The following is a 25,220-nucleotide window of genomic DNA, read 5'->3' as shown; positions in this document are numbered from 1 at the left end:
ACCGGAAGTAAAATAGTTGGTGGTCTAAAGGCTGCCGTAGTGCAAACAACTAGCGATAACTTGTCAGAGTACGCTCGTGATCAAGAAGCCACTGCTGGCTTTAGATATATTCAGAAGATTGCTGTGTGTGATGGAATTGACCCCTACAGTCTGAGAAAGAAGGATTTGTCATACGATCTCAAAAACTACCCTTCAGTCGAGTTCCCCGACATCTCAAACTATCTGGTGTTGCAGACGTCCTTCTACACCGCAAAACAGATGAAAGCGTGGAAGAGTATGGAGGCTTACAACTTTTTTGTATGTGGCTGGGTAAAGGACCTCGGGATCAAGTAGCTGCCCAATGAATCCTGGATTGTTTTTGCCCATGTAAGGATGTGTGTGGTTTTTTTAAAGCTTTTCGTTCGCATCTTTACAACGAAGCGCTGCAAGTTGAAGTGTAAACAAACAACAGTTGGCTTGATTCTCACTTGTGTTGGCTCTCAGCTAAATCATTCACAAAGATCATCAGAAACCCCTTTAAAGACCTGGATCTGAGTTAAACAAGATGGAGAAGTGATCACGGCGCATTGTAACTGTGTGGCTGGGGAAGAATTTTGTCGCAACCTTCATGCATATGGACTTTGTGAGGAGTGAGGAGTAAACAAAGAAACAGCTGGGGACTTTAGCGAAAAAAAAAGTACCGTAAAATAACGACACATAGCAAGAAAAGTACTTGGAAAACACTAAGGACAGAGCTGAGAGGGAAATACAAACCTTTCACCAAGTGATCACTGCGAACTCCAGCATGCTTCGACTCGACTCCCTTCGATTTCACCGAGAGGTTGAAAAGCTGGGCTGCCAATGAGCGTGAGACACGCATTTGATTGTCTTCACACGCTCACACACCATACCTCCAATTTCTCACACTAGAAAAAAAATCTAGTTTATCTATCTGATCTAGGCTACCCATTGCGTCGTGCCAACCACTTGCGATCGATCAATTACGCCTTACGCACGGCTAAACAGGCAGAGAGGTGTTCCCTTCTGTACACACTCCCCTATGGTAGGTGGCGCATCTAATGATGCTGCACTTGCCGGAAGTTGGATAATTGCCTACCGTCAATTTAGAGGAAGAGGAGAGAGAAGAAGGTATCCGAGTTGAAGACGGGTGTCTCAGACAGGTTTGTACATATGCATGCCAATGTGTGGTGTTACTGGCATAATTATGAACTTATTTAAAGTTTCTTAATCGTTTTAGCCTATAAGTGTTGTGAGAATATTTAATGCCATATCGAGAGCTGTGTACTAGGCATGCTAAATCATTATAGGCCTACTGCCGTGCCACAGCCTCTATCTTCCCCAACAAGCAGCACGGGAGAGCACCTCCTTAGCACACGTTTATTAAGGTGCATTTTTAGTTTGTTTACTGTATGTTATCATACTTTATGACTTTATTTGAAGCCATACTGGAAATGTTGTAAAATAAAGCAAGTAAGACATATTACAAATGCAAGAAGAGCCATTAGCCACCATACCTTTTGTTTATTTACAGGGTATTTATTTTTAATTATTTATGATGTATGTAATTGCTCAGTTAAAGTAAATAAAGCATGGTCACCTGTAATATCAAAGAACTTGAACGTGTGAATAATTAAAAAAAAGACAGAACAATATACTGAGGAGACAGGGTTTCAAAGAGGGCAAGACAGGTAGAGAATATTTGTCAGATAACAGGCCCTGATGAATGCTCTATTACTAATAAGAAACAGAGATAAGAAATAAATTAATAAGAAATATATTAATATAGCTTATTTAAGCATGACCAAAATTTTTAAGCCCAACTTTGTGTGCACATTCCCACCTATGGCCAAGGTTCAGCTTTTTGTGTTTCAATACTGTTCAAACTTAATCATGTTAATGTTTCTTGTAGCACATGCACATTTTGCTTACTGTTTAAGCATTTTATTTGTTCTTTTGCTGTTGATATTTTTCCCCACGCCAATCTTCTGCTGAACCCAGTGGTGGGGAAAGCCCTTAAATGCATAATGAATAGTCAGTGAGGGACAATCTTATTTTTTGCAACAGTTATTAAAAACTTAACATTTAGTTTCAATTCAGAAGGTGTTTAGGCTTAGCTGATGAAATATTTCCAAACATGAACTTGCCTTTAAATCTGAAACACAGGTCTATAGGGCTACAGGAACATTGGCAGTCATCTGTAGTTTTCTAGTGTGGGGGCTTTTAAGCCAAAACTTGGTGCTTTTGTTGGCCACAAGCTGAAGGCCTGGCAAGTCAGGGTATGTAAGAATGTAGGTATGGCACAGCAGGCCACTCCAAAAATCCACCAGAATGCAGGAACATCTACTAAATCCAAAATCTCACCCCCCCCCCCCCCCCCCATTGTCCATCTCCAGCTGGACGACCCACAAACAAAACACCAGAATGCAGGGGGACAAGTGAATATCAAACTGAATACAAAATTCCCACTTACTGCATGGTGTGCGGAAAAATTTTGCCGTCGATCCCCCCCCCCCAAAAAAAAATCTCACTCCAAGGAATTTCGAAAAGTTGGCAGTCCTGTGAAAAGCCACCTTTCTCTACGTCTTGTCGTGAAATCCTGTGTTCATTCACCCTTTTTTATTAGTTCACAGGGAACCCTGAAGAAACTTTTATCAGTTTCACGGTTTGATCGATTCAAACAACCTAAAACAACGCAAGCGCAAGGCATTTTTCATGGAAGCAATGGACCTTCTCCGTACAAAAGCTTTGTCAACTGAGCTTTGGTAGACCACCAGCTAAAGTTTTGAATAACTAATGAGGCGGATGTGACGTCACGTGAAGCCCAGCAGTAGCTAGGGTTACAGTGGGGGGTGGGTCCTTTGCTAACCGCGAGAGTTCACTTCATTACTCACATCTGTATTGCGGCACCTCGCAATACAGATGGCAGTAGGTACCATTTTTATGATGGTCTTTGGTACCACGAGTAGCACTCGTGATCTCCTAGTCGAGAATTGGACACACCAACCACGAGGCCAGCTCGCGGTAAAACTTACTGGATTACATACAAATCACTCATACATCAGGATGCTGATTAGATAATTTTGTCCTTTTGGTAGGAAATCAGTCAGTCAGTCAGTCTTGTTAGTGTATTTCCTGGAGTGTGGTCCCTACAGTAGAGCCCACCTTTACTAAAAATTCAGTGAAATGTCAAATATGAGTTCGGCAGCTGCTCATTGTTTCACCTGAATAAACCTGACCGGATCTGATAAACCTAATCGGATCAGAAAATGGGCTCAGATTTACAGGTATCACATTTTTTCCAGCTGCTTTAATGGACTTTACTCAGATTATCAAGATGTGGGGAGGGTTTTTTTTCTTTTAAATCTCAATAGTAGGTTGTCACATTATTTGGCTGCTCGATGGCAAACACCACAATAATCTTCATTAACCTTGCTCTGGTGTTACCTTTCTGTTGCTATCTCTTATGTTAACGGGTCGGTTTTGACCCGTGTCTTAAATCAGCCATAAAATACCCTAAAAACAATTATTTATCATCCAATTTGTTTCTTACCTCTTGGTTACCTTGTTAGGCTCCCTTATCCATGAAAAGATTGGTTTTAATATTTTTGTTGTGGCCCCCTGGGCCTTTCTTTTAACAGCATACCCCTCATTTTCAATATAAAAAAGTGGTCAAATGAACCTCAAGAGGATAATGTAAACAAATAAAAGGTTGTTCTGTTACCTGACTATTACTGAGGGGTGTTAGAGCACATCTCTTAAATGTTCAAAAAAAAAAAAGATTTTAATATTAATATTATCAACTATAGTAACATCTATGGTGTGTCAAGGTCAAGGTATCTTTATTGTCCCAAAACAGGGAAAATGGATTTGCAGCCAGAAAGATGCACACAAAGATATTCACACACAATACACAACAACAGACAACACGTCATGGGCAGGGTCCGATTCAATTTCAATATTCAATTTCGACCCATATATATTTACTTAAGGGGCGGCACGGTGGTGTAGTGGTTAGCGTTGTCGCCTCACAGCAAGAAGGTCCGGGTTCGAGCCCCATGGCCGGCGAGGGCCTTTCTGTGCGGAGTTTGCATGTTCTCCCCGTGTCCGCGTGGGTTTCCTCCGGGTGCTCCGGTTTCCCCCACAGTCCAAAGACATGCAGGTTAGGTTAACTGGTGACTCTAAATTGAGCGTAGGTGTGAATGTGAGTGTGAATGGTTGTCTGTGTCTATGTGTCAGCCCTGTGATGACCTGGCGACTTGTCCAGGGTGTACCCCGCCTTTCACCCGTAGTCAGCTGGGATAGGCTCCAGCTTGCCTGCAACCCTGTAGAAGGATAAAGCGGCTACAGATAATGAGATGAGATATATTTATTTCAAGAAAAGGGCAAAAAACAAGTCTCTTTTTTTTTTTCAAAAAATATTCCTGCCTGTCGATGCGTCCCAGAGACTATCAGTGGCCTCATTGCTGGATCTGTACACTCCAGCAAGGAGAAGAACACCAATGTAGGCATCCAGGCATTCCTCATCAATGTCATTCCACATGTTGCCATGAACTTTTTTTCCTTCAAGGTTTGTCATAGCAATTATGACTTTTTTAGTGACAATGGCATAAACAGATCAAAACATGACTTGATGTCACTTACTCTCGTCACAGCAAACCTTGTGATCCCAGGAGTCATTTTGATGACATTTGCAGCAGCTGTCCTGCCATGTACGTCAGGAGGTACTGAGCTCCAACAGATGTTGCCACTTTTGGATCTGAACGTTTCAGCAGGAGCAGCTTCAGCACCGGTGACCTCCTCATCAGACTGATCAGATGCGTCTGTGTCTTCCGGTTGATACGCCACATCATCTTCCTCCTCAGAGACCTGCTCATCTCCATCGCTATACTGCTCTGTGTCCTCTGCCTCATTATCAGCAAAGATATGATCCAGAGCTTGGCTTACATTCAGTCCTCTTCTCATGGTTGCATGCTGTAAATTGGAGATGTGTACTCTGCAAGTCACCAACTCTAAACTCAACTGGCCTTACATGCCTGGACATGTCTGTCTTTGTTTGTTCTGTCCAACAGGCAAAGAGAAAAGCCCCTGACTGAAGCTCAAGTGGTTGGAGGAAGAGCTGGCTGGAGGCTGTTGGCCGATTGTGTGTTTATCTCATCTCATTATCTCTAGCCGCTTTATCCTTCTACAGGGTCGCAGGCAAGCTGGAGCCTATCCCAGCTGACTACGGGCGAGAGGCGGGGTACACCCTGGACAAGTCGCCAGGTCATCACAGGGCTGACACATAGACACAGACAACCATTCACACTCACATTCACACCTACGCTCAATTTAGAGTCACCAGTTAACCTAACCTGCATGTCTTTGGACTGTGGGGGAAACCGGAGCACCCGGAGGAAACCCACGCGGACACGGGGAGAACATGCAAACTCCACACAGAAAGGCCCTCGCCGGCCCCGGGGCTCGAACCCAGACCTTCTTGCTGTGAGGCGACAGCGCTAACCACTACACCTCCGTGCTGCCCTAGCGATATCTAAAAAAAATAATAATAATTTTAAAAAATGAACAGGAGGAGAAGTGTGAGAGAGGGAGGTGCGATATTTGTGAGAATATCTTGAGGTCAGTTTGAAACAGATTGCAAAGGTTGATGGTGAAACACAAGCTATAAGAATGATTATAACACTCTGGAGAAATAGACAACTTTATTGATTACTGATGTGCAGCCTGAATGATCATATCAATCAATCGATGTAAACATAAAACGGTAAAACATTACCATGGTTGTAATTTATGATACTTTAACGTAGAGCCCAATTTAAATAAAGCATTGATTATTGGTTGAGTTCTGGACTCTGATTGGTCAGAAGGTGTTGATTAATTTTCTGTAACAGCTGCTCTAAGAGTAACGCAGGTCGTATTTATAATTTGCGCGCTCATTCTGATTCGCTACCGTATACAGCAGACGTTCCACAGTCACTGATGCGGTGAAGTTTTCTGTAAGAAGATGTTTATTTATCAACTCCACATGGAGTCTCCGGCGTCCGCACTTTGTCTTCTTTTACGACAATCTGCATGCGTTTGTGTCTTATTAACGTAAACAGAGCGTATGGATGGAACGACTGTTTATAGCTGCTATAAGGTCAGTGAGAACAGGAGCTAACTCGCCTTTTTGGACGTTCCATAAAATTAAACAGATAAAAAGTTCATTCTTTCATAAGGAAACGTTAATATATGTTGCCAAGTCGCTGTGGTGACGCGGCTTCATCACATCGCTGCGTTCAGCAGTGCGTCCTGGAGCGCGCCGGAGTGACTTCTGAGCGTTTAGCTTTTCTTTATACTGTACCCGTTCAGATGATCATGTACCGTAGGACGTGTTTTTAAAGTAAAAAGTAAGTTATATATCCTGATCAGAGATGCAGGAGATTTTTTTTTTTGATGGTGTATTTTAAGAAGCAGGTTTTCGGTCAACCTCCTGGTTGATTAAAAGCAGAGATTAAGCGCAGACACCGATGTCTAACACTCCACATTACACAGCCTTTAATCGTATCAGGAAGCTTTTAGTGGCTTCTCTCTGAAAGCCTGGGTGATGCTCGGGGCGTGCGCTGGACCGCAACATGATCACTCCATTGGGACTCTACGGCTCTGCGCGCCAGCCTTACTCAAATCCTGCAGTATCGTATTTAACAGTGTGTTCATAACCCACACACACGCATTCTTAGCTTGTGTGTTTCCCGTATCTGAGTGTGTGAAGTGAGAGGTGTCTCAGGGTCAAACCAGGTAGAGAAGAAGTTCTGTTTGATCGGCCAATTACAGCCCTGATCAGTCGTTTATCTCGCATCAGCTAGCTTACCGCGGAACCTGCGACAAAACGCGGCTAGCTTTTAAATATCAGCAAGCTGGGGGAAGCCATGGCCTCATGGTTAGAGAAGCAGCTTTAGGATTGAAAGGTTGCTGGTTTGAGTCCCTGGACCAGCAGGAATGGTTGAAGTGCGCTTGAGCAAGAAGGAATCACTCTGGAAGGAACATCTGCTAAATGACTGTAATTAGGCTCGACGGCGCCCTGATAAACCTCCCGCACGTCTGTCCGGGAGAACAGCGTGTTTTTGTTTGGCCTTTAAAGATGTTGAAAAGTGTTTAATCTGCATAAATCTAGTGTCGATTCAAGAATAAATAACATATTTACGGAATATATTGTTAATTTTGTGCGGCGTTGTGATAAGTTTTAGCATTTTTAAGCATTTTTTAACGTTGTGCGATGCAACACACCAAACTCACAGGCGCCGTCATCTTGGGTTTTATAGTGATCCTCATCACCGGTCCGTGTGTTTTGTTGTTGCTTCCAGCTCAATCACTGTTGGTTCAATCAGCTTGAAACTCATGATTCACACCAAGTGGTCGAATCCCTCATGTCGACTTGATTTTCCAACAAAATCGCCTGAACTCTTTGCTGTCTAGTGCCTGCGACAGATTGGATCACTGAGGAAAACTTTGTATCCTTCCTAAAAACAAAAAAATCGACGATTTTCTGAATATTTTTTTCATGGAGAAAAAATGAGAAGGCGTATAAATATCAGTGATACTGTTTTGAAGAGAAGAAATAAAAGTTTGAGCTCCTTATTCACAGCACATTCGAGCAACGCCATCATTAGTCACGCTCGGTGTCCACAATTTAAAGTGAACATACCACTAAATTCTGGCTTTTATGTTTAAACACAAAGGACGGACCGATTTCACTGATGTGTTACTTTTAAGCCTTCGAGGTGCGGAATTGTGATCTACAAGAACAAGCCTTTATCCGTAATTCTCACCCTGATACTCAAAACTCTAAATCTCTTCATTTTTGGTTTTTTGGTCTGTTAATTTCTGATTGAGTTTTTTTCTCATGAATGGAAAATTAAACCAATGGAAAATGGTTGCTGGTTTGTGACCGGGGCAACGGACAGAAACGGAAATTTTATAAATCACTGGATTTTCTAATGTTCATAACTGTGTGGGTTTTTTTTTTAGACATATTTACAAACTTAAACAAGTTTTCAGTTCAGATCGTCACGCTCTTTAATTTGATACGTTACACAACACAGTGACAACGACTTTAAAAAATGGCCCGTCACTGCTACTGTAATGTAACGTAGCTGCTGTTTGAAAGTAAACGTTAATAGTAGTCGGAGGTTAATGCTATCAGATTGCTGTTTTTTAGGTAGCTGGCTAATAGCGCTAAACTGATTTCATGCTCATCGAGATGCTGAATTAGAAAGGAATTCTGTTATAGAAAATTAATCAACTCCTCCTGACCAGCGACAATCCAGATCTCAACAGAGCAGTGACTCATACGAGGATGTAACACGTACTGTCCTGGGTTTAGGAGGTGTGGCTTTAATTCCACAGTGATCTGAGGTCTAGACAATATGGCGGTTAAGGCCGAGAGAGAGAGAGAGAGAGAGAGAGAAAAGAACAGATGAAGATCTCATTTCACAACACTGACATCATCATCATCATCATCACCAAACAGACCTGAAGTTCTGCTTTCTGTCTCATTTGGTTCTTTGATGTAAACTGAACATTTCTACCAGCTATAGCGATTAAATATGATCAGTCTTAATGCTGCAGGACTTTCAGCTTCCTGTGTGTCAATGGGCGGAAACACACACACACACACGCACACACACACACACACACACTGGTTCTTCCAGTTGAGCAGCTCTGTCCTGGAATCTGAACATCATTACAGTATTTACAGTAGATTCTCAGTACACTTGGTTGGGTTCCACCTCAACTCGCCTTCATCGCATTAAAATCCCATTTATTTCTTGCATTTGAACACACGACAGTGACAGTGGCTCCACTGTCGGGACCTCGTTCCAATTTCAGAACACGCACCCTTAAACAAAGTGCGCAGATTGCAGATTGAGTCCTGGAGAAGTTCGTCACAGTCTTGTGTAAGTTGTGTTCCTCATGTAGGGTTTGGAGACGTCATCACGGCAGCAGGTCCCTAAACGGAGATGAAGGACTTTTTAATGAATATGAAAACACAGAACGGGGTTCGTGAGACTGAGGATATAAAACAAATGACGTGTCTCAAACTGGAAATCATAAATTGTATCATTTGGGACATTTTGGATTTTTAAAGACCTCTTAGATAAACTTTGGTCAAATACTTCTTCTTCTTCTTCTTCATATTATTATTATTATTATTATTATTATTATTATTATTATTATTATTTTCAAGCCCTGAAAATGAAATGGTGACTCCATTTGGGATAAGGCTGATCAATACCACAGATCTGGTCCAGTACGAGAAAGCAGGACTCTATTAACGTGGAACTCACCTCCGTGTTAAACCATGACGTCCACTCCACAGGTCCACTAAAGTGCTTGATTTCCCCCCGTTTGCTCGTAAACTCCAAGAGTCCCCAAACCCCTGTCCCTGTCCCAATCCCTCCTTCCCCTCAACTCCTTCCATTCCTTCAGGCAAGGAGCTCCTGGTAGGGTACGTTGATGTTCCCCAAGTACCAGAAGATCCAGAAGATGAGGCTGAGGAAAATGATGATGGGCCCCGAGATCACAAAGAAATCCCAGAAGCTGAGTGGGGCGAAGAGGCCGAGCAGGAACAGGATGAGGCCGCACACATCAAAGGCGACGGCCAAAAGGAAGAAGCCGAAGCAGCGTCCCATGAACTTCATAAACTCCATTGCTCCAGTGTGGAGATCTCAGAGTGTGTTACAAAGCAGAAAGCAGCTGAGTCGCGCTGCATTCCTGTGCTGGCTTAACGAGTCTGACAGCTACGGTCCAGCAAGGTGTCCTCGCCCTGTGTGACGACATCATGCCACGTTAACACACACACACAGAGGAAGGATGTATAAAAATGTCTCTGACTGATAATCCTGAAGATTTACAATCCTGAACTGAGCTCAAACACACCAACACACCCATGCACAGAGGGGTGTGTGTGTGTGTGTGTGTGTGTGTGTGTGTGTGTGTGTGCGTGTGTGTTAGAGCAGAAACACACACTACTGTGTAGTTGAGGGAGTGAAAGGACAGAAACATCAGAGTAACACAATCTCTAATACACCATTCCAACAAAAGAACCTGAAATACAGCAGAACATGACACTGTTGACCTTTAACCCCTGCTGCATCATGGGAAATTTAACCTGATGTCCCTCTGAAGTACAGTGGGTCAGGAGTGTTGATTTTGTTGGAAAAGGATGACAATAAGAACAACAGCAGCTGAGAGCCGACAGCATGCAGGCAGCCGGTGTGTTTACTAGTGAGGCATCAACAGGAAACCACTGGATTGCTGCTCAGGAAGAGGACGATAAGACAATATTATCATCAGGATCTCAGAAATGCAAAGCAGTGCTCCACGTGTCTGACAAAATCTAACAAAACAGTTTAACAGCTACAGACCTGAGGGCTGCTGGTTCTGTTCTCCTGCAGTGATCCTCAAACATTCAGGCAACAGTTCAGACCGAGACTGCAGCACAGCAACAACAGCACACAGTAGAGAGGAGCTTAGCAACGTGCTAGCAGGATAACATTAGTGATAATGCGAATGTTGATGTTTAGTTTCTGAAAACCGTTATTATTACAGTCAGTGATTATTACAGTCAGTGATTATTACAGTCAGTGATTATTATGGTTAGTCATTAATCTGGTCAGTGATTATAACTGTTAGTGGTTATTTTAGTGAGTGATTATTATGCTCAATGATTATTACAGTCAGTAATTGTTACAGTCAGTGATTATTACAGTCAGTGAGTATTATGGTTAGTCATTAATCTGGTCAGTGATTATAACTGTTAGTGGTTATTTTAGTGAGTGATTATTATGGTCAGTGATTATTACAGTCAGTAATTGTTACAGTCAGTGATTATTATGGTCAGTGATTATTACAGTCAGTGATTATTATGGTCAGTAATTACAACCCCAATTCCAAAAAAGTTGGGACAAAGTACAAATTGTAAATAAAAATGGAATGCAATGATGTGGACGTTTCAAAATTCCATATATTATTCAGAATAGAACATAGATGACATATCAAATGTTTAAACTGAGAAAATGTATCATTTAAAGACAAAAATCAGGTGATTTTAAATTTCATGACAACAACACATCTCAAAAAAGTTGGGACAAGGCCATGTTTACCACTGTGAGACATCCCCTTTTCTCTTTACAACAGTCTGTAAACGTCTGGGGACTGAGGAGACAAGTTGCTCAAGTTTAGGGATAGGAATGTTAACCCATTCTTATCTAATGTAGGATTCTAGTTGCTCAACTGTCTTAGGTCTTTTTTGTCACATCTTCCATTTTATGATGCACCAAATGTTTTCTATGGGTGAAAGATCTGGACTGCAGGCTGGCCAGTTCAGTACCCAGACCCTTCTTCTACGCAGCCATGATGCTGTAATTGATGCAGTATGCAGTTTGGCATTGTCATGTTGAAAAATGCAAGGACTTCCCTGAAAGAGACATCGTCTGGATGGGAGCATATGTTGCTCTAGTACCTGGATATACCTTTCAGCATTGATGGTGTCTTTCCAGATGTGTAAGCTGCCCATGCCACATGCACTAATGCAACCCTATACCATCAGAGATGCAGGCTTCTGAACTGAGCGCTGATAACAACTTGGGTCGTCCTTCTCCTCTTTAGTCCAAATGACACGGCATCCCTGATTTCCATAAAGAACTTCAAATTGTGATTCGTCTGACCACAGAACGGTTTTCCACTTTGCCACAGTCCATTTTAAATAAGCCTTGGCCCAGAGAAGATGTCTGCACTTCTGGATCATGTTTAGATATGGCTTCTTCTGTGAACTATAGAGTTTTAGCTGGCAACGGCGGATGGCACGGTGAATTGTGTTCACAGATAATGTTCTCTGGAAATATTCCTGAGCCCATTTTGTGATTTCCAATACAGAAACATGCCTGTATGTGATGCAGTGCTGTCTAAGGGCCTGAAGATCGTGGGCACCCAGCATGGTTTTCTGGCCTTGACCCTTACGCACAGAGATTCTTCCAGATTCTCTGAATCTTTTGATGATATTATGCACTGTAGATGATGATATGTTCAAACTCTTTGCAATTTTACACTGTCGAACTCCTTTCTGATATTGCTCCACTATTTGTCAGCGCAGAATTAGGATTATTGGCGATCCTCTTCCCATCTTTACTTCTGAGAGCCGCTGCCACTCCAAGATGCTCTTTTTATACCCAGTCATGTTAATGACCTATTGCCAATTGACCTAATGAGTTGCAATTTGGTCCTCCAGCTGTTCCTTTTTTGTACCTTTAACTTTTTCAGCCTCTTATTGCCCCTGTCCCAACTTTTTTGAGATGTGTTGCTGTCATGAAATTTCAAATGAGCCAATATTTGGCATGAAATTTCAAAATGCCTCACTTTCAACATTTGATATGTTGTCTATGTTCTATTGTGAATACAATATCAGTTTTTTGCAATTTGTAAATCATTGCATTCCATTTTTATTTACAATTTGTACTTTGTCCCAACTTTTTTGGAATCAGGGTTGTATTACAGTCAGTGATTATTACAGTCAGTGAGTATTATGGTCAGTGATTATTACAGTCAGTAATTATTACAGTCAGTAATTATTACAGTCTGATTATTATTATTATACTCAGCGATTATTACAGTCAGTGTTTATTATGGTCAGTGATTAATACATTCAGTGATTATTATGGTCAGTCATTAATCTGGTCAGTGATTATAATGGTCAGTGGTTATTTTAGTGAGTGATTATTATGGTCAGTGATTATTATGGTCATTGATTACTACAGTCAGTGATCATTTAGTCAGTCATTATTATGGTCAGTGATTATTACAGTCAGTGATTATTATACTCAATGATTATTATGGTCAGTGATTATTTTGGTCAGTGACTATTACAGTCAGTGATTATTATGGTCAGTGATTATTACAGTCAGTGATTATTGCAGTCATTGATTATTATGGTCAGTGATTACTACAGTCAGTGATTATTATAGTCAGTGATTATTACGGTCAGTGATTATAATGGTCAGTGATTATTATGGTCAGTGATTACTACAGTCAGTGATTATTATAGTCAGTGATTATTATGGTCAGTGATTATTATGGTCAGTGATTACTACAGTCAGTGATTATTACGGTCAGTGATTATTATGGTCAGTGATTATTACAGTCAGTGATTATTCTGGTCAGTGATTACTACAGTCAGTGATTATTATGGTCAATGAATAGTACAGTCAGTGATCATTATACTCAGTGATTATTACAGTCAGTGAGTATGATGGTCAGTGATTATTACAGTCAGTGATTATTATACTCAGAGATTATTACAGTCAGTGTTTATTATGGTCAGTGATTATTACAGTCAGTGATTATTATGGTCAGTCATTATTACGGTCAGTGATTGTTACAGTCAGTGATCATTATACTCAGTGATTATTGCAGTCAGTGATTATTATACTCAGAGATTATTACAGTCAGTGATTATTACAGTCAGTGATTATTATGGTCAGTGATTGTTACAGTCAGTGATTATTATGGTCAGTGATTGTTACAGTCAGTGATTATTACAGTCAGTGATTATTATGGTCAGTGATTATTATACTCAGTGTTTATTATGGTCAGTGATTATTACAGTCAGTGATTATTGCAGTCATTGATTATTATGGTCAGTGATTACTACAGTCAGTGATTATTATAGTCAGTGATTATTACGGTCAGTGATTATAATGGTCAGTGATTATTATGGTCAGTGATTACTACAGTCAGTGATTATTATAGTCAGTGATTATTATGGTCAGTGATTATTATGGTCAGTGATTACTACAGTCAGTGATTATTATAGTCAGTGATTATTACGGTCAGTGATTATTATGGTCAGTGATTATTACAGTCAGTGATTATTCTGGTCAGTGATTACTACAGTCAGTGATTATTATGGTCAATGAATAGTACAGTCAGTGATCATTATACTCAGTGATTATTACAGTCAGTGAGTATGATGGTCAGTGATTATTACAGTCAGTGATTATTATACTCAGATTATTACAGTCAGTGTTTATTATGGTCAGTGATTATTACAGTCAGTGATTATTATGGTCAGTCATTATTACGGTCAGTGATTGTTACAGTCAGTGATCATTATACTCAGTGATTATTACAGTCAGTGATTATTATACTCAGAGATTATTACAGTCAGTGTTTATTATGGTCAGTGATTATTACAGTCAGTGATTATTATGGTCAGTGATTGTTACAGTCAGTGATTATTATACTCAGTGATTATTACGGTCAGTGATTATTATAGTCAGTGATTATTACGGTCAGTGTTTATTATGGTCAGTGTTTATTATGGTCAGTGATTATTACAGTCAGTGATTATTATACTCAGTGATTATTACGGTCAGTGATTATTATAGTCAGTGATTATTACGGTCAGTGTTTATTATGGTCAGTGTTTGTTACAGTCAGTGATTATTACAGTCAGTGATTATTATACTCAGTGATCATTACGGTCAGTGATTATTATGGTCAGTGATTTTTATTGTCAGTGTTATAGATCTAAGTGAATTCTGTGTCTGTATATGATCTGATCGAAAGCCAATGCTGCTATAAACTCAGTGAATATTAGAGAAGCAGAACTTTCCACTGTGCGGCTGTTGATTTAGTGTCCCTCTGTAAACAGGGAGGAACTGGGAGCTCAGAGATTACTGCAAGTAGAGGAGATGAAATTTCAAGTTGCTTTCAAAATCACTGGCAGCTGCTGTGTGTGGAGAAAGAGCTGTGATTTATATCCATGTGTTAACAGTCAGATTATGTATTTTTTCTGTAATGTCTTTTATTTATGTGTCCTGTGTTACTGTTTACTTAATGAATATAAACAAAGAGGAACTTTGTAAATAAAAACAAAAGGATTACAACATCAAAATAAAAAGAGGATGTTTTAAGCAAAAACAAAACACAAAATCAAAGTCTAAAAAAAAACCTCAACAAAGTAAATCCTGAAATAAAACTGTGGGAACAAAACCCTCTCTTTTAAAGTTAATAAAATATATCTGAAAATTAAATCAAGGGAAATCTCAATTAAAAAGAAGAAAGTCTGGAATTAAAGACAGTTTTAAGAATCAGAAAAAAATTCAAAAAGAGAAAAAGAAAAAGTCTCAAAATAAAGTATTTCATTAAAAACCTGCAGAGGAAAGTTTTATAAAAGGAAAAAATAAGATTTCTCAAAATAAAGCAAGTCGTGAAAGAAATAATCATGAAAAAAATCTGAATATTTTAATTTAAAAATTAAAACCCAAATAAAAACAATCTAAACCTAAAATGTTTGCACATCATTTAATTCATAAATACAGACTCAGTCTGAGACTCATTTGAGTGTAAAACACACAAAAATCCCACAGTGGAAATATTTATATATATATATATATATATATATATATATATATATATATATATATATATATATATATATATATATTTATTTTTTTAAGTAAACAAATATATTTAAATCATTGCACATTTATTTCAGTGAGTAAGGTGCATGTTGTGTATAGTGATATGTGGTGATGTGTGTGTGTGTGTGTGTGTGTGTTATTGAGACATGTTGTTAATGATGATATGATAGATAAATAATAAATACATAAAATGAACGAGTGTGAGGTAAATGTGAGTGATGAAGGTGAGATGTTCTAAATGTTGGTGATTTTCCAGCTTGCGGTGAAACCAGAGACACGTTTTTTATTAAAACATTAAAACCTGTCTGACCAGTCTCACTTCCTCTCTCTCGCTCTCTCTAAAAGTCTTTTATTATTATAAAAGCTCCTCGTGTGAGAGTGAGAGTGTAAGTTGAGCTCATGTAAACACACGTTTGCATCCAGGCTCAGCAGGTTTGACAGTGAAATCCTCTCGCTGGAGCAAAACTCACAGAACAAACACAGGGCCAGTCGCTGGAGCTCGGAGAATAAAGACGTGTAAACAATCATGAAGCTTTAGAGCAGAAACAAACAAACAAGCACTTCCCCTGAGACACACATGGACAGAATGTACTCCTGATACAGTAGGTGTGTGTGTGTGTGTGTGTGTGTGTGTGTGTGTGTGTGTGTGTGTGTTTAGATGTGTTTCAGGTGCGTTGGCAGAAACAGAGTGAAATAAAATGACGATAAAATAATATAAGTTCAGTTTTCCAGCCGTGATCAAATCCTCCACAAGACCCTCCATGGACACAGGAACTAACCTGAAAACACAAAGAGGAGTGTTTAAAATGTGATTCACACACACACATTTCAGGATAACACGCCAAGAAATCAGTTCACCTTATTAAATCCTCTAGAATGAGAAGATCTGAGTGTATACGTGAAACATCAGAAACATCTCCGACTTTAACTGATAGAAAGAAATAAAACATTTAGCGCCGTGTGAAAAGGCAGTCAGAAAAACTGAACAGCTCTGGAAAAAAATTAAACGACCGAGAACGTTTCCCCCAAACTCCACATCAAAATATTGTCACTTCGAGCATTTGCTTGCAGAAAATGACCTTGAATAAAACACAGAAATCAAGATCATATTTAATTTTAAACACCACAATACTAATGTTTGAACTTGGGATGAGTTCAGAAATCAGTATCTGATGGAAAAACCCTGAGATTTAATCCCAGCTTTCATGTGTCTTGTCATGCTCTCCACCAGTCTCTCACACTGCTCTTGGGTGACTTTATTCCACTCCTGGTGCAAAAATTCAATCAGCTCAGCTTTTGTTTGATGGCTTGTCACCATCCAGCTTCCTCTTCAGAGGTTTTCACTGGGGTTCAGGTCTGGAGACTGGGCTGGCCATGACAGGGTCTTGATCTTGTGGTCCTCCATCCACACCTTGATTGACCTGGCTGTGTGGCATAGAGCATTGTCCTGCTGGAAAACCCGATCCTCAGAGTTAGGGAACATTGTCAGAGCAGAAGGAAGCATGTTTTCTTCCAGCATAACCTTGGACACGGCTTGATGGCTCATGTGTCCTTCACAAACAAAAATCTGCCCCATTCCAGCCTTGCTGAAGCACCCACAGGTCATCACCGAATTTCACAATGGGTGTGAGACACTGTAGCCTGTTGGCCTCTCCAGGTCTCCGTGTAACCGTTAGATGACCAGGTGATGGGAAAAGCTGAAGATTGGACTCATCAGAGAAGACGACCTTACTCTAGTCCTCTAAGGTCCAATCCTTATGGTCTTTAGCACACCTCAGCCTGGCTCTTCTTTACTTCTCATTGATGAAGGGCTTTTTTCTAGTTTCACATGAACCCTGCCTCAACTCATCCAGAGGAGCCTGTTTCGAATCGTCCTTGCCATGCAGTTAACCCCAGCGACCATTTGCCATCCTTTTGTAGGTCATTTGATGTCATCAACGGTTGTTGTTTTTAGTTTTGGTTTTGGCCAGGCACCGCCCGAACTGATAATCACATCAACAAATTGATGAGCAGTTGGGGGTTAGGTGCTTTGCTCAAGGGCACTTCAGCCAGTCCTGCTGGTCCAAAGAATTGAACGAGCGGCCTTTTGGTCCCAAAGCTGCTTCTCTAACCATTAGACCATGTCTGCCCCCACTCGACGGTTGTTGAGATACATTTGAAGGAGTTGACGATCATCCCGGTCAGTGGAGAGTCACTTTCACCCTCTGCCAGTCTATAACTTTGTTGTCTTTGAAATTTTAAGGATAGAAGCAACCTGATGCTCACTGTATCCCTCTACCAGTAAAGCCAGAACTGAACCCTTCTTTTTCTCACTCAAAACTTTTCTTTTGAACTCTTTTGGCATGATGAATAGATACGTTTGTATTCCAATTAAATTTAAGGTCCGTCTAGCACTGTTTTTGCCGTCCAAACTGGTCCTATTGCAAGAGGATAGTGATGAGCACAGCAGTGGTTTTTATACTTTTCCTCGTTAAATGAGATTTGGGTCAGGTGATCACCTCATCAGTGCCTCGTTAAGTAAAATGAGATGTGCTTGTGTTGGAATCCCAGCACAGACACTGGAATGAAATAGCTGCCAGACATAGAGATGCTGATTTACAAAAAAAATTTAAAGTCGTCTCTTAATTTTTTTCCAGAGCTGTAAAAACAAAAGTGTCTGAATACCATTTCCCGTCCCTGTAAACGTGTTACGTTTGAGAATAACACTGCATCACACCAACACACCTCACTTTACTCAGATGGGATGAGTTTCCCATGTGGAGGAGTGTAATGCCGTTAATCCCAGAGTGTCTTGGAGGTTTTATGTGTCCATATCAGTCCTTTTCTACAGACTCGACTCCACATTACTGTTCTATAACCTGAGTGCTAGACATACAGAACTTCAGGTAACACCAGGGTGTGTCCCGTCTGAACTGCGGGTAAAGACTCCATTGTATCCATTGTATATTGTAAAACAGAAAACCACAGATAATATACACATAAATAACATCATAAAAGAGAACTGATGCTGTCGGTGAGTTTCAGGGACATTATTGCGTTTCGAGAATAAACACACACTGTAGCCATGTTATGGTAATGTGACCTACTAATGGCTGAGCAGAGCCACGCCCCTTTACACCAACCGATCATCATCATCACTACAGACGTCCTCCAGCAACACGACTTCAAACGAATCCCATCTGAGCTGCACTTTAGTGGTGAGTGAGTTCCAGCATCAGCGTTGTGCTGTGCTGTCACCATGGCAACATACCACCTCTATTCAAATGGTTTCTAACGTCAGATATGTGATATTGTTGGATCACGGTGTCGAACATCAGCTGTGGAATATGTTAGTCTGTCACCATGGCAACATGCTACTTTTGTCGTAATAGTTTATTTTTTTAAATCAGCTACGTGCTACAGATGGAACATATGATGCTGTCACCATGACAACATGCTACCTTTTTTGTTCTACTTTTTAACACCTGCTATGTGGTGTAGTTACATGTAACCATGGCAACACTTTGCCTTTGCCCATACAGTTTCACACATCAGCTCAGAAACATGTAATTCTATCGCCATGGAAATGCACCGCCTTTGTTCTTATAGTTTTACCAGCAGGTATGCAGCATGTGTTGGTATCGCCGTGGCAACATGCAGTTTTTGTTCTTATAGTTTTGTGACGTGATGCCACGCTTTGGGAAAAGACGACTCACGTCTGTCTCGTCTGAACACCGCCATCGTTGTGTTTTTGAATTTGTGCGATACAGTCACTTATAATAGACATTATAAACATTTACGGGTCTAATTTAACAGCTGCCCTTAGACCAGCATGACGAACGTGATTAAAGTGTAAAACGCCTCCATCTTTCAGACACATGAATGATCCCTGTGATGGAGGTGATGGAAATGTCAAACGAAATCTAATCTGACTCTTCACGCTTGAGTCACATGACCACGTATCAGATTGATATCAATATTTCAGCACCACAAATTAAAGGTGTAGAACAAATTCGAGTGGAAAACACCTGCACTAACAGATCTGGGGGGTCTGTAATAATAATAATAATAATAATACATTAATCTCATAATACTGATAATAAAACGGTATAGTACACTGTATAATAACACGAGAACAGTCGTAGTTACTGATGCTGTAGGTTATAATGATTATTTTTAGGTGTATTATTATTTCTGTTATCTTTAGAGCCTTTATTAGGATTATTATTAGTAGGATTATTATTAATAATAACACAAGCAGGAGGACATAACTGCTGATCATGTTAACTGAAGTAATATGACTGACCTTTGATGATTATTAACAGTAGTAAGTGTGAAAGTGATGTAGTGATGTGATTATATCACAAGGTACAGGAAGTATTGTATTTAATAACAGTGTAATGGTGTATTATACCACAGAGAGTCAAATGAAAGCTGCCTTTTTCAACTTCTTTATTGTAAATTGTGTCATTAAAGTGTATAATTTTGCAATATGCCTTCCATTTTATCCAGTGTGTGTGTGTGTGTTTCAGCGCTTAACGAGTGTATGGATTCTTCAAGGAAAAAAAATCTATTCAATTCTAAAGTGCTTCACTTTGAAGATTTTCATTCGATTCTCCATCATATGATGTAATTTATTATGTATGAGTATATTACACTATTAGGGCTGTCAGAATTAATGCATTAATCATTGTGATAAATTTAAAACATATAACTTGTTAAAATAAATTAACGCAATTAACAAAGCTGTGTTTTGTTTCCTCCCTGTGTGGGGGCTGATCTATGACACAGATGGTGTGAAACCTCGTCCTAGCCGGAGACAATCCCGAGGCAAAGATACAGTGAAGAACAGTGGCGTGCACAGATAGACACGAGGTGGTGCTCAAGCACCTGCCCCTCTGCCTTCTGTCCAAAAAAGTGCCCTTTTGAATTTTTTTTTTTTTTACAGTTTACTGAGGCCAATGTCGACATGATCTTTTAGAAAAGCCGCGGCATTAAAAGCGTGTGTGAAAATAATGTCCCGATGTGTGCCCCCTCCGCACACACACCGGACCTCTGTCTCTCTTGCTCTGTCACGTGAACAAGCGTGCAGTGCATTCAATGTGAGGTTGCAGCAGCATAGCGTCCTGGAAGCCACGGCCTTGTCGTAGCGCAGACAACACATCGGGCAGTCAGTCAGCTCTTCCCCTGCCCCACCAGCCAGGTAACACATGAATCGAGTGAAAATGTATTGTTTGCCCTCTAAGCCCAAGCTGTAATTATTTTGTTGTGAAGTAGCCCGTCGCATACAGAAACAACTGCACATAAGTATTATATTTTTTGCTAGACCATTTTCAGATTTAGGAAAACAAAAATTTCTTTTTCTATTTTGTTCAACTAGAGATTCCTGGCAAAGTCAAAAAGCCTTGATGTAATAAATTAACATTAAGTGGTTGTTTCACACCTTTAAAAACTAAAACGGGTCAGTGGCGACCCGAACACAAGAGGAGGGTTAAATCTCAGACTTTTATAATAAGGTGTTCCACATGCGCAAAAAAGTGCCCTTTTTTTCCCCCAGAGCACTTGCCCCCCAAAATGTCTGTGCACGCCACTGGTGAGGAACAATCCCGAGGCAAAGATACAGTGAAGAACAATCCCGAGGTAAAGATGAAGACAAACAGTGAAGGAGTTTTGGGTGGAAAGTTTGAATATAAAAAGTTGCCCAACGGAACCACTAAATAAACAAAAGTAATTTGCAAAGTTGAATTAAATTAACAGAGAAGCACCTCGTCTTTTAAAATATCACTTTCAGGCAAAACACCGTGTGGAAACATCTGTCCTGCTCAGCTCTCTACTGTACAGCAGTGTGGCACTCAGGGGCGAAGAACTAAACCAGGAACTGAAAAGGTGACCAACACTTTGGATACTGGGATGGATAAAAACTTCCGACCCATGAGCACAGTGTGTTCTGTATGTGTATTCTCTCTCTCTCCCCCTCCCTCTCCCTCCCTCTCTCTCTCTCTCTCTCTCTATACAGTGGTGCTTGAAAGTTTCTATATTTCTGCATAAATATGACCTAAAACATCATCAGATTTTCACACAAGTCCTAAAAGTAGATAAAGAGAACCCAGTTAAACAAACGAGACAAAAATATTATACTTGGTCATTTATTTATTGAGGAAAATGATCCAATATTACAAATCTGTGAGTGGCAAAAGTATGTCAACCTCTAGGATTAGCAGTAAATTTGAAGGTGAAATTAGAGTCAGGTGTTTTCAATCAATGGGATGACAATCAGGTGTGAGTGGGCACCCTGTTTTATTTAAAGAACAGGGATCTATCAAAGTCTGATCTTCACAACACATGTTTGTGGAAGTGTATCATGGCATGAACAAAGGAGATTTCTGAGGACCTCAGAAAAAGCGTCGTTGATGCTCATCAGGCTGGAAAAGGTTACAGAACCATCTCTAAAGAGTTTGGACTCCACCAATCCACAGCCAGACAGATTGTGTACAAATGGAGGAAATTCAAGACCATTGTTACCCTCCCCAGGAGTGGTCGACCAACAAAGATCACTCCAAGAGCAAGGCGTGTAATAGTCGGCGAGGTCACAAAGGACCCCAGGGTAACTTCTAAGCAACTGAAGACGTCTTTCACATTGGCTAATGTTCATGAGTCCACCATCAGGAGAACACTGAACAACAATGGTGTGTATGGCAGGGTTGCAAGGAGAAAGCCACTGCTCTCCAAAAAGAACATTGCTGCTTGTCTGCAGTTTGCTAAAGATCACGTGGACAAGTCAGAAGGCTATTGGAAGAATGTTTTGTGGACGGATGAGACCAAAATAGAGCTTTTTGGTTTAAATGAGAAGCGTTATGTTTGGAGAAAGGAAAACTGCATTCCAGCATAAGAACCTTACCCCATCTGTGAAACATGGTGGTGGTAGTATCATGGTTTGGGCCTGTTTTGCTGTGTCTGGGCCAGGATGGCTTGCCATCATTGATGGAACAATGAATTCTGAATTATACCAGCGAATTCTAAAGGAAAATGTCAGGACATCTGTCCATGAACTGAATCTCAAGAGAAGGTGGGTCATGCAGGAAGACAATGACCCTAAGCACACAAGTCGTTCTACCAAAGAATGGTTAAAGAAGAATAAAGTTAATGTTTTGGAATGGCCAAGTCAAAGTCCTGACCTTAATCCAATCAAAATGTTGTGGAAGGACCTGAAGCGAGCAGTTCATGTGAGGAAACCCACCAACATCCCAGAGTTGAAGCTGTTCTGTACGGAGGAACGGGCTAAAATTCCTCCAAGCTGGTGTGCAGGACTGATCAACAGTTACCGCAAACGATTAGTTGCAGTTATTGCTGCACAAGGGGGTCACACCAGAAACTGAAAGCAAAGGTTCACATACTTTTGCCACTCACAGATCTGTAATATTGGATCATTTTCCTCAATAAATAAATGACCAAGTATAATATTTTTGTCTCATTTGTTTAACTGGGTTCTCTTTATCTACTTTTAGGACTTGTATGAAAATCTGATGAGATAGGGCTGTCAATCAATTAAAAATATCTAATGAATCAATTAATCACACATTTTACAGTGAATTGATCACAATTAAAATCATTTTTTTCTTTTGAAGTCTAAAGCGTGTTCTGTGTAAAATCACCAATTAACAAATTAATGTAGAATAATCACAAAGGTTCTCTGTTTAACTCAGGTCTATACAGTGCCAGTTAATTTCAAAATCAAGGCCACACACACACAGAAAGAGAGAGAGAGAGAGAGAGAGAGAGCGCAACATGTTGTATTTGATCTCGGTCTATAGTCTAAATGTTATATTTTTCTCTTGAAGATGTTCTGGGATTAGAACACCAACATTCACTCTTTCTGTGAGAGAACTCTGAGACAGATAACGTTTTATTCTATAAAGGATATCTAGAAGAAGCCCCACATTCACTCTAAATATTGATATTAATAGTGCTCACATTATTATTATTATTATTATTATTATTATTATTATTATTATTATTATTATTATGGTGACCTCACCTGCTCTCAGACTGTCTCGGTGTCTGTCGGTTCGTACGCCTCGTTGATGTACGCAGCATTTTCCTCGCTCTTGCCCCCATCCTTCTCCTTCTTCTCCTCCTCCTCCTCCTCTTCCTCCTGCTCCTCCTCCTCTTCCTCCCCTTTCCCCCCGGGCCCGCGCAGTGACCCCAGCCGCTCCGTCAGTCTCCTGGCCAGCCGCCCCAAGTCGCTGCGCTTCCCGTCCTCCCCGATGTTCCCCGCGTGCCACATCACCCACATGCCCACGCCGAAGAACATGAGGATGGCGCCGGTGAGCGCCAGGAAATCCCCGTAGCCGCGGCCCCCGATGTGCGGGGCCCCTGACAGACCCACCAGCAGCACGATGAAGCCCGTCAGGTCAAAGAAGAGCGCCATGAAGAAGAGCGGCGCGCACTGGCCGATGATCCTCCTCAGCTCCATCACTCCGCAATGATGCTGAGGAGCCCGACAGCGCGCGCCTGCACCTCCACCCACCTGAGCTGCAGGTAACCGCCCTGAGTGACGTCACTGGGATCTCCGACAGCGCGCCCCAGGTGTGGTCTCCTGTTTATGGATAGCCATCGAGTCCAAAACCCCCACAGTATTCGCTACATATCTGTATCACTGAGTGTGTGTGTGTGTGTTAGCCTCCAGCAGTGTGATGAAGCAGAGGAACTCTTCCCACCTTCATCACATCCCACTGTTTTATTCCTCTTATCCCACAGCTACTCACCAACAATTCCATCCATCCATTATCTGTAGCCGCTTTATCCTGTTCTACAGGGTCGCAGGCAAGCTGGAGCCTATCCCAGCTGACTACGGGTGAAAGGCGGGGTACACCCTGGACAAGTCGCCAGGTCATCACAGGGCTGACACATAGACACAGACAACCACTCACACTCACATTCACACCTACGCTCAATTTAGAGTCACCAGTTAACCTAACCTGCATGTCTTTGGACTGTGGGGGAAACCGGCGCACCCGGAGGAAACCCACGCAGACACGGGGAGAACATGCAAACTCCACACAGAAAGGCCCTCGCCAGCCACGGGGCTCGAACCCGGACCTTCTTGCTGTGAGGCGACAGCGCTAACCACTACACCACCGTGCCGCCCACAGCAACAATTGCTTTTTATTTTTTATCATTATTTTTTGGATTTGTCTTACAAAACATGCTTTTCATGCCTTAATGTTATGGACCATCCTTTTTATAGCAGCTATAAACAGTCCATACTCTGACTATATTAATTAATTAACTAGACAGGGACACTCTAACGAGTGCAAACCCCGCCTTTTCCCTATTAAAATACATTGGGCGAAAATTTCGAAGTTCTGCCATGACCTTGACCTTTGACCTTTGACCTCCAAAATTTAATGGTTTCCTTCCTGGGTGATTGGCAACACGTACAAAATTTGGTCCAAATCGATCCATTGGTTCTTGAGATATCTTGCAGATACACAGACAGACAGATACACGCACACACAGACTGACGCAGGTGAAAATAATAACCCCTCCGACTACTGTCGGCGGGGTTAATTAATTAATTAATTAATTAATTTTTGTCTTCTCATAAAATGATGGTAGTTATCACTTATCACCTGGATTATATACATTTGTGAAACGTTTACATATTTTAAATACAAAATGAATCCAAAGTTTCGTCTGCTCTCCTCCGATCCTGTCCAACATGGATACTTGTTACACGTCTTTCAGCACTTCCTGGTGCACCTGAAAGAGCTTCTCTCACCA

General features: G+C 40.9%; 1 protein-coding gene and 1 long non-coding RNA gene across 2 annotated transcripts; both read right to left on the bottom strand.

The window, feature by feature from the left end:
• Window positions 1–5,680: 5,680 nt before the first annotated feature.
• LOC132870609 (uncharacterized) lies at window positions 5,681–9,986 on the bottom strand. Its single transcript, XR_009651146.1, has 2 exons — window positions 9,324–9,986; window positions 5,681–8,986 (listed from the first exon to the last, which is right to left on the bottom strand). It is a non-coding gene; the product is annotated as an uncharacterized LOC132870609 (long non-coding RNA).
• A 5,514-nt stretch (window positions 9,987–15,500) lies between these two features.
• Window positions 15,501–23,910, bottom strand: LOC132870357 (transmembrane protein 238-like). Its single transcript, XM_060903994.1, has 2 exons — window positions 23,473–23,910; window positions 15,501–16,237 (listed from the first exon to the last, which is right to left on the bottom strand). Exon 1 carries the CDS (start codon window positions 23,908–23,910, stop codon window positions 23,479–23,481), a length of 432 nt encoding a protein of 143 aa, XP_060759977.1. The 3' UTR covers window positions 15,501–16,237; window positions 23,473–23,478.
• Window positions 23,911–25,220: the final 1,310 nt, after the last annotated feature.

This window comes from Neoarius graeffei, chromosome 22 (assembly GCF_027579695.1).
Source record: "Neoarius graeffei isolate fNeoGra1 chromosome 22, fNeoGra1.pri, whole genome shotgun sequence".
In the NCBI taxonomy this organism is placed as follows: domain Eukaryota; kingdom Metazoa; phylum Chordata; class Actinopteri; order Siluriformes; family Ariidae; genus Neoarius; species Neoarius graeffei.
This window is presented reverse-complemented; position numbering and strand designations above follow the sequence as displayed.

Bases quoted from the DNA above. Each gene is read 5' to 3' on its own strand.
- LOC132870357 (XM_060903994.1), bottom strand. From the start codon at position 23,910: ATGGAGCTGAGGAGGATCATCGGCCAGTGCGCGCCGCTCTTCTTCATG.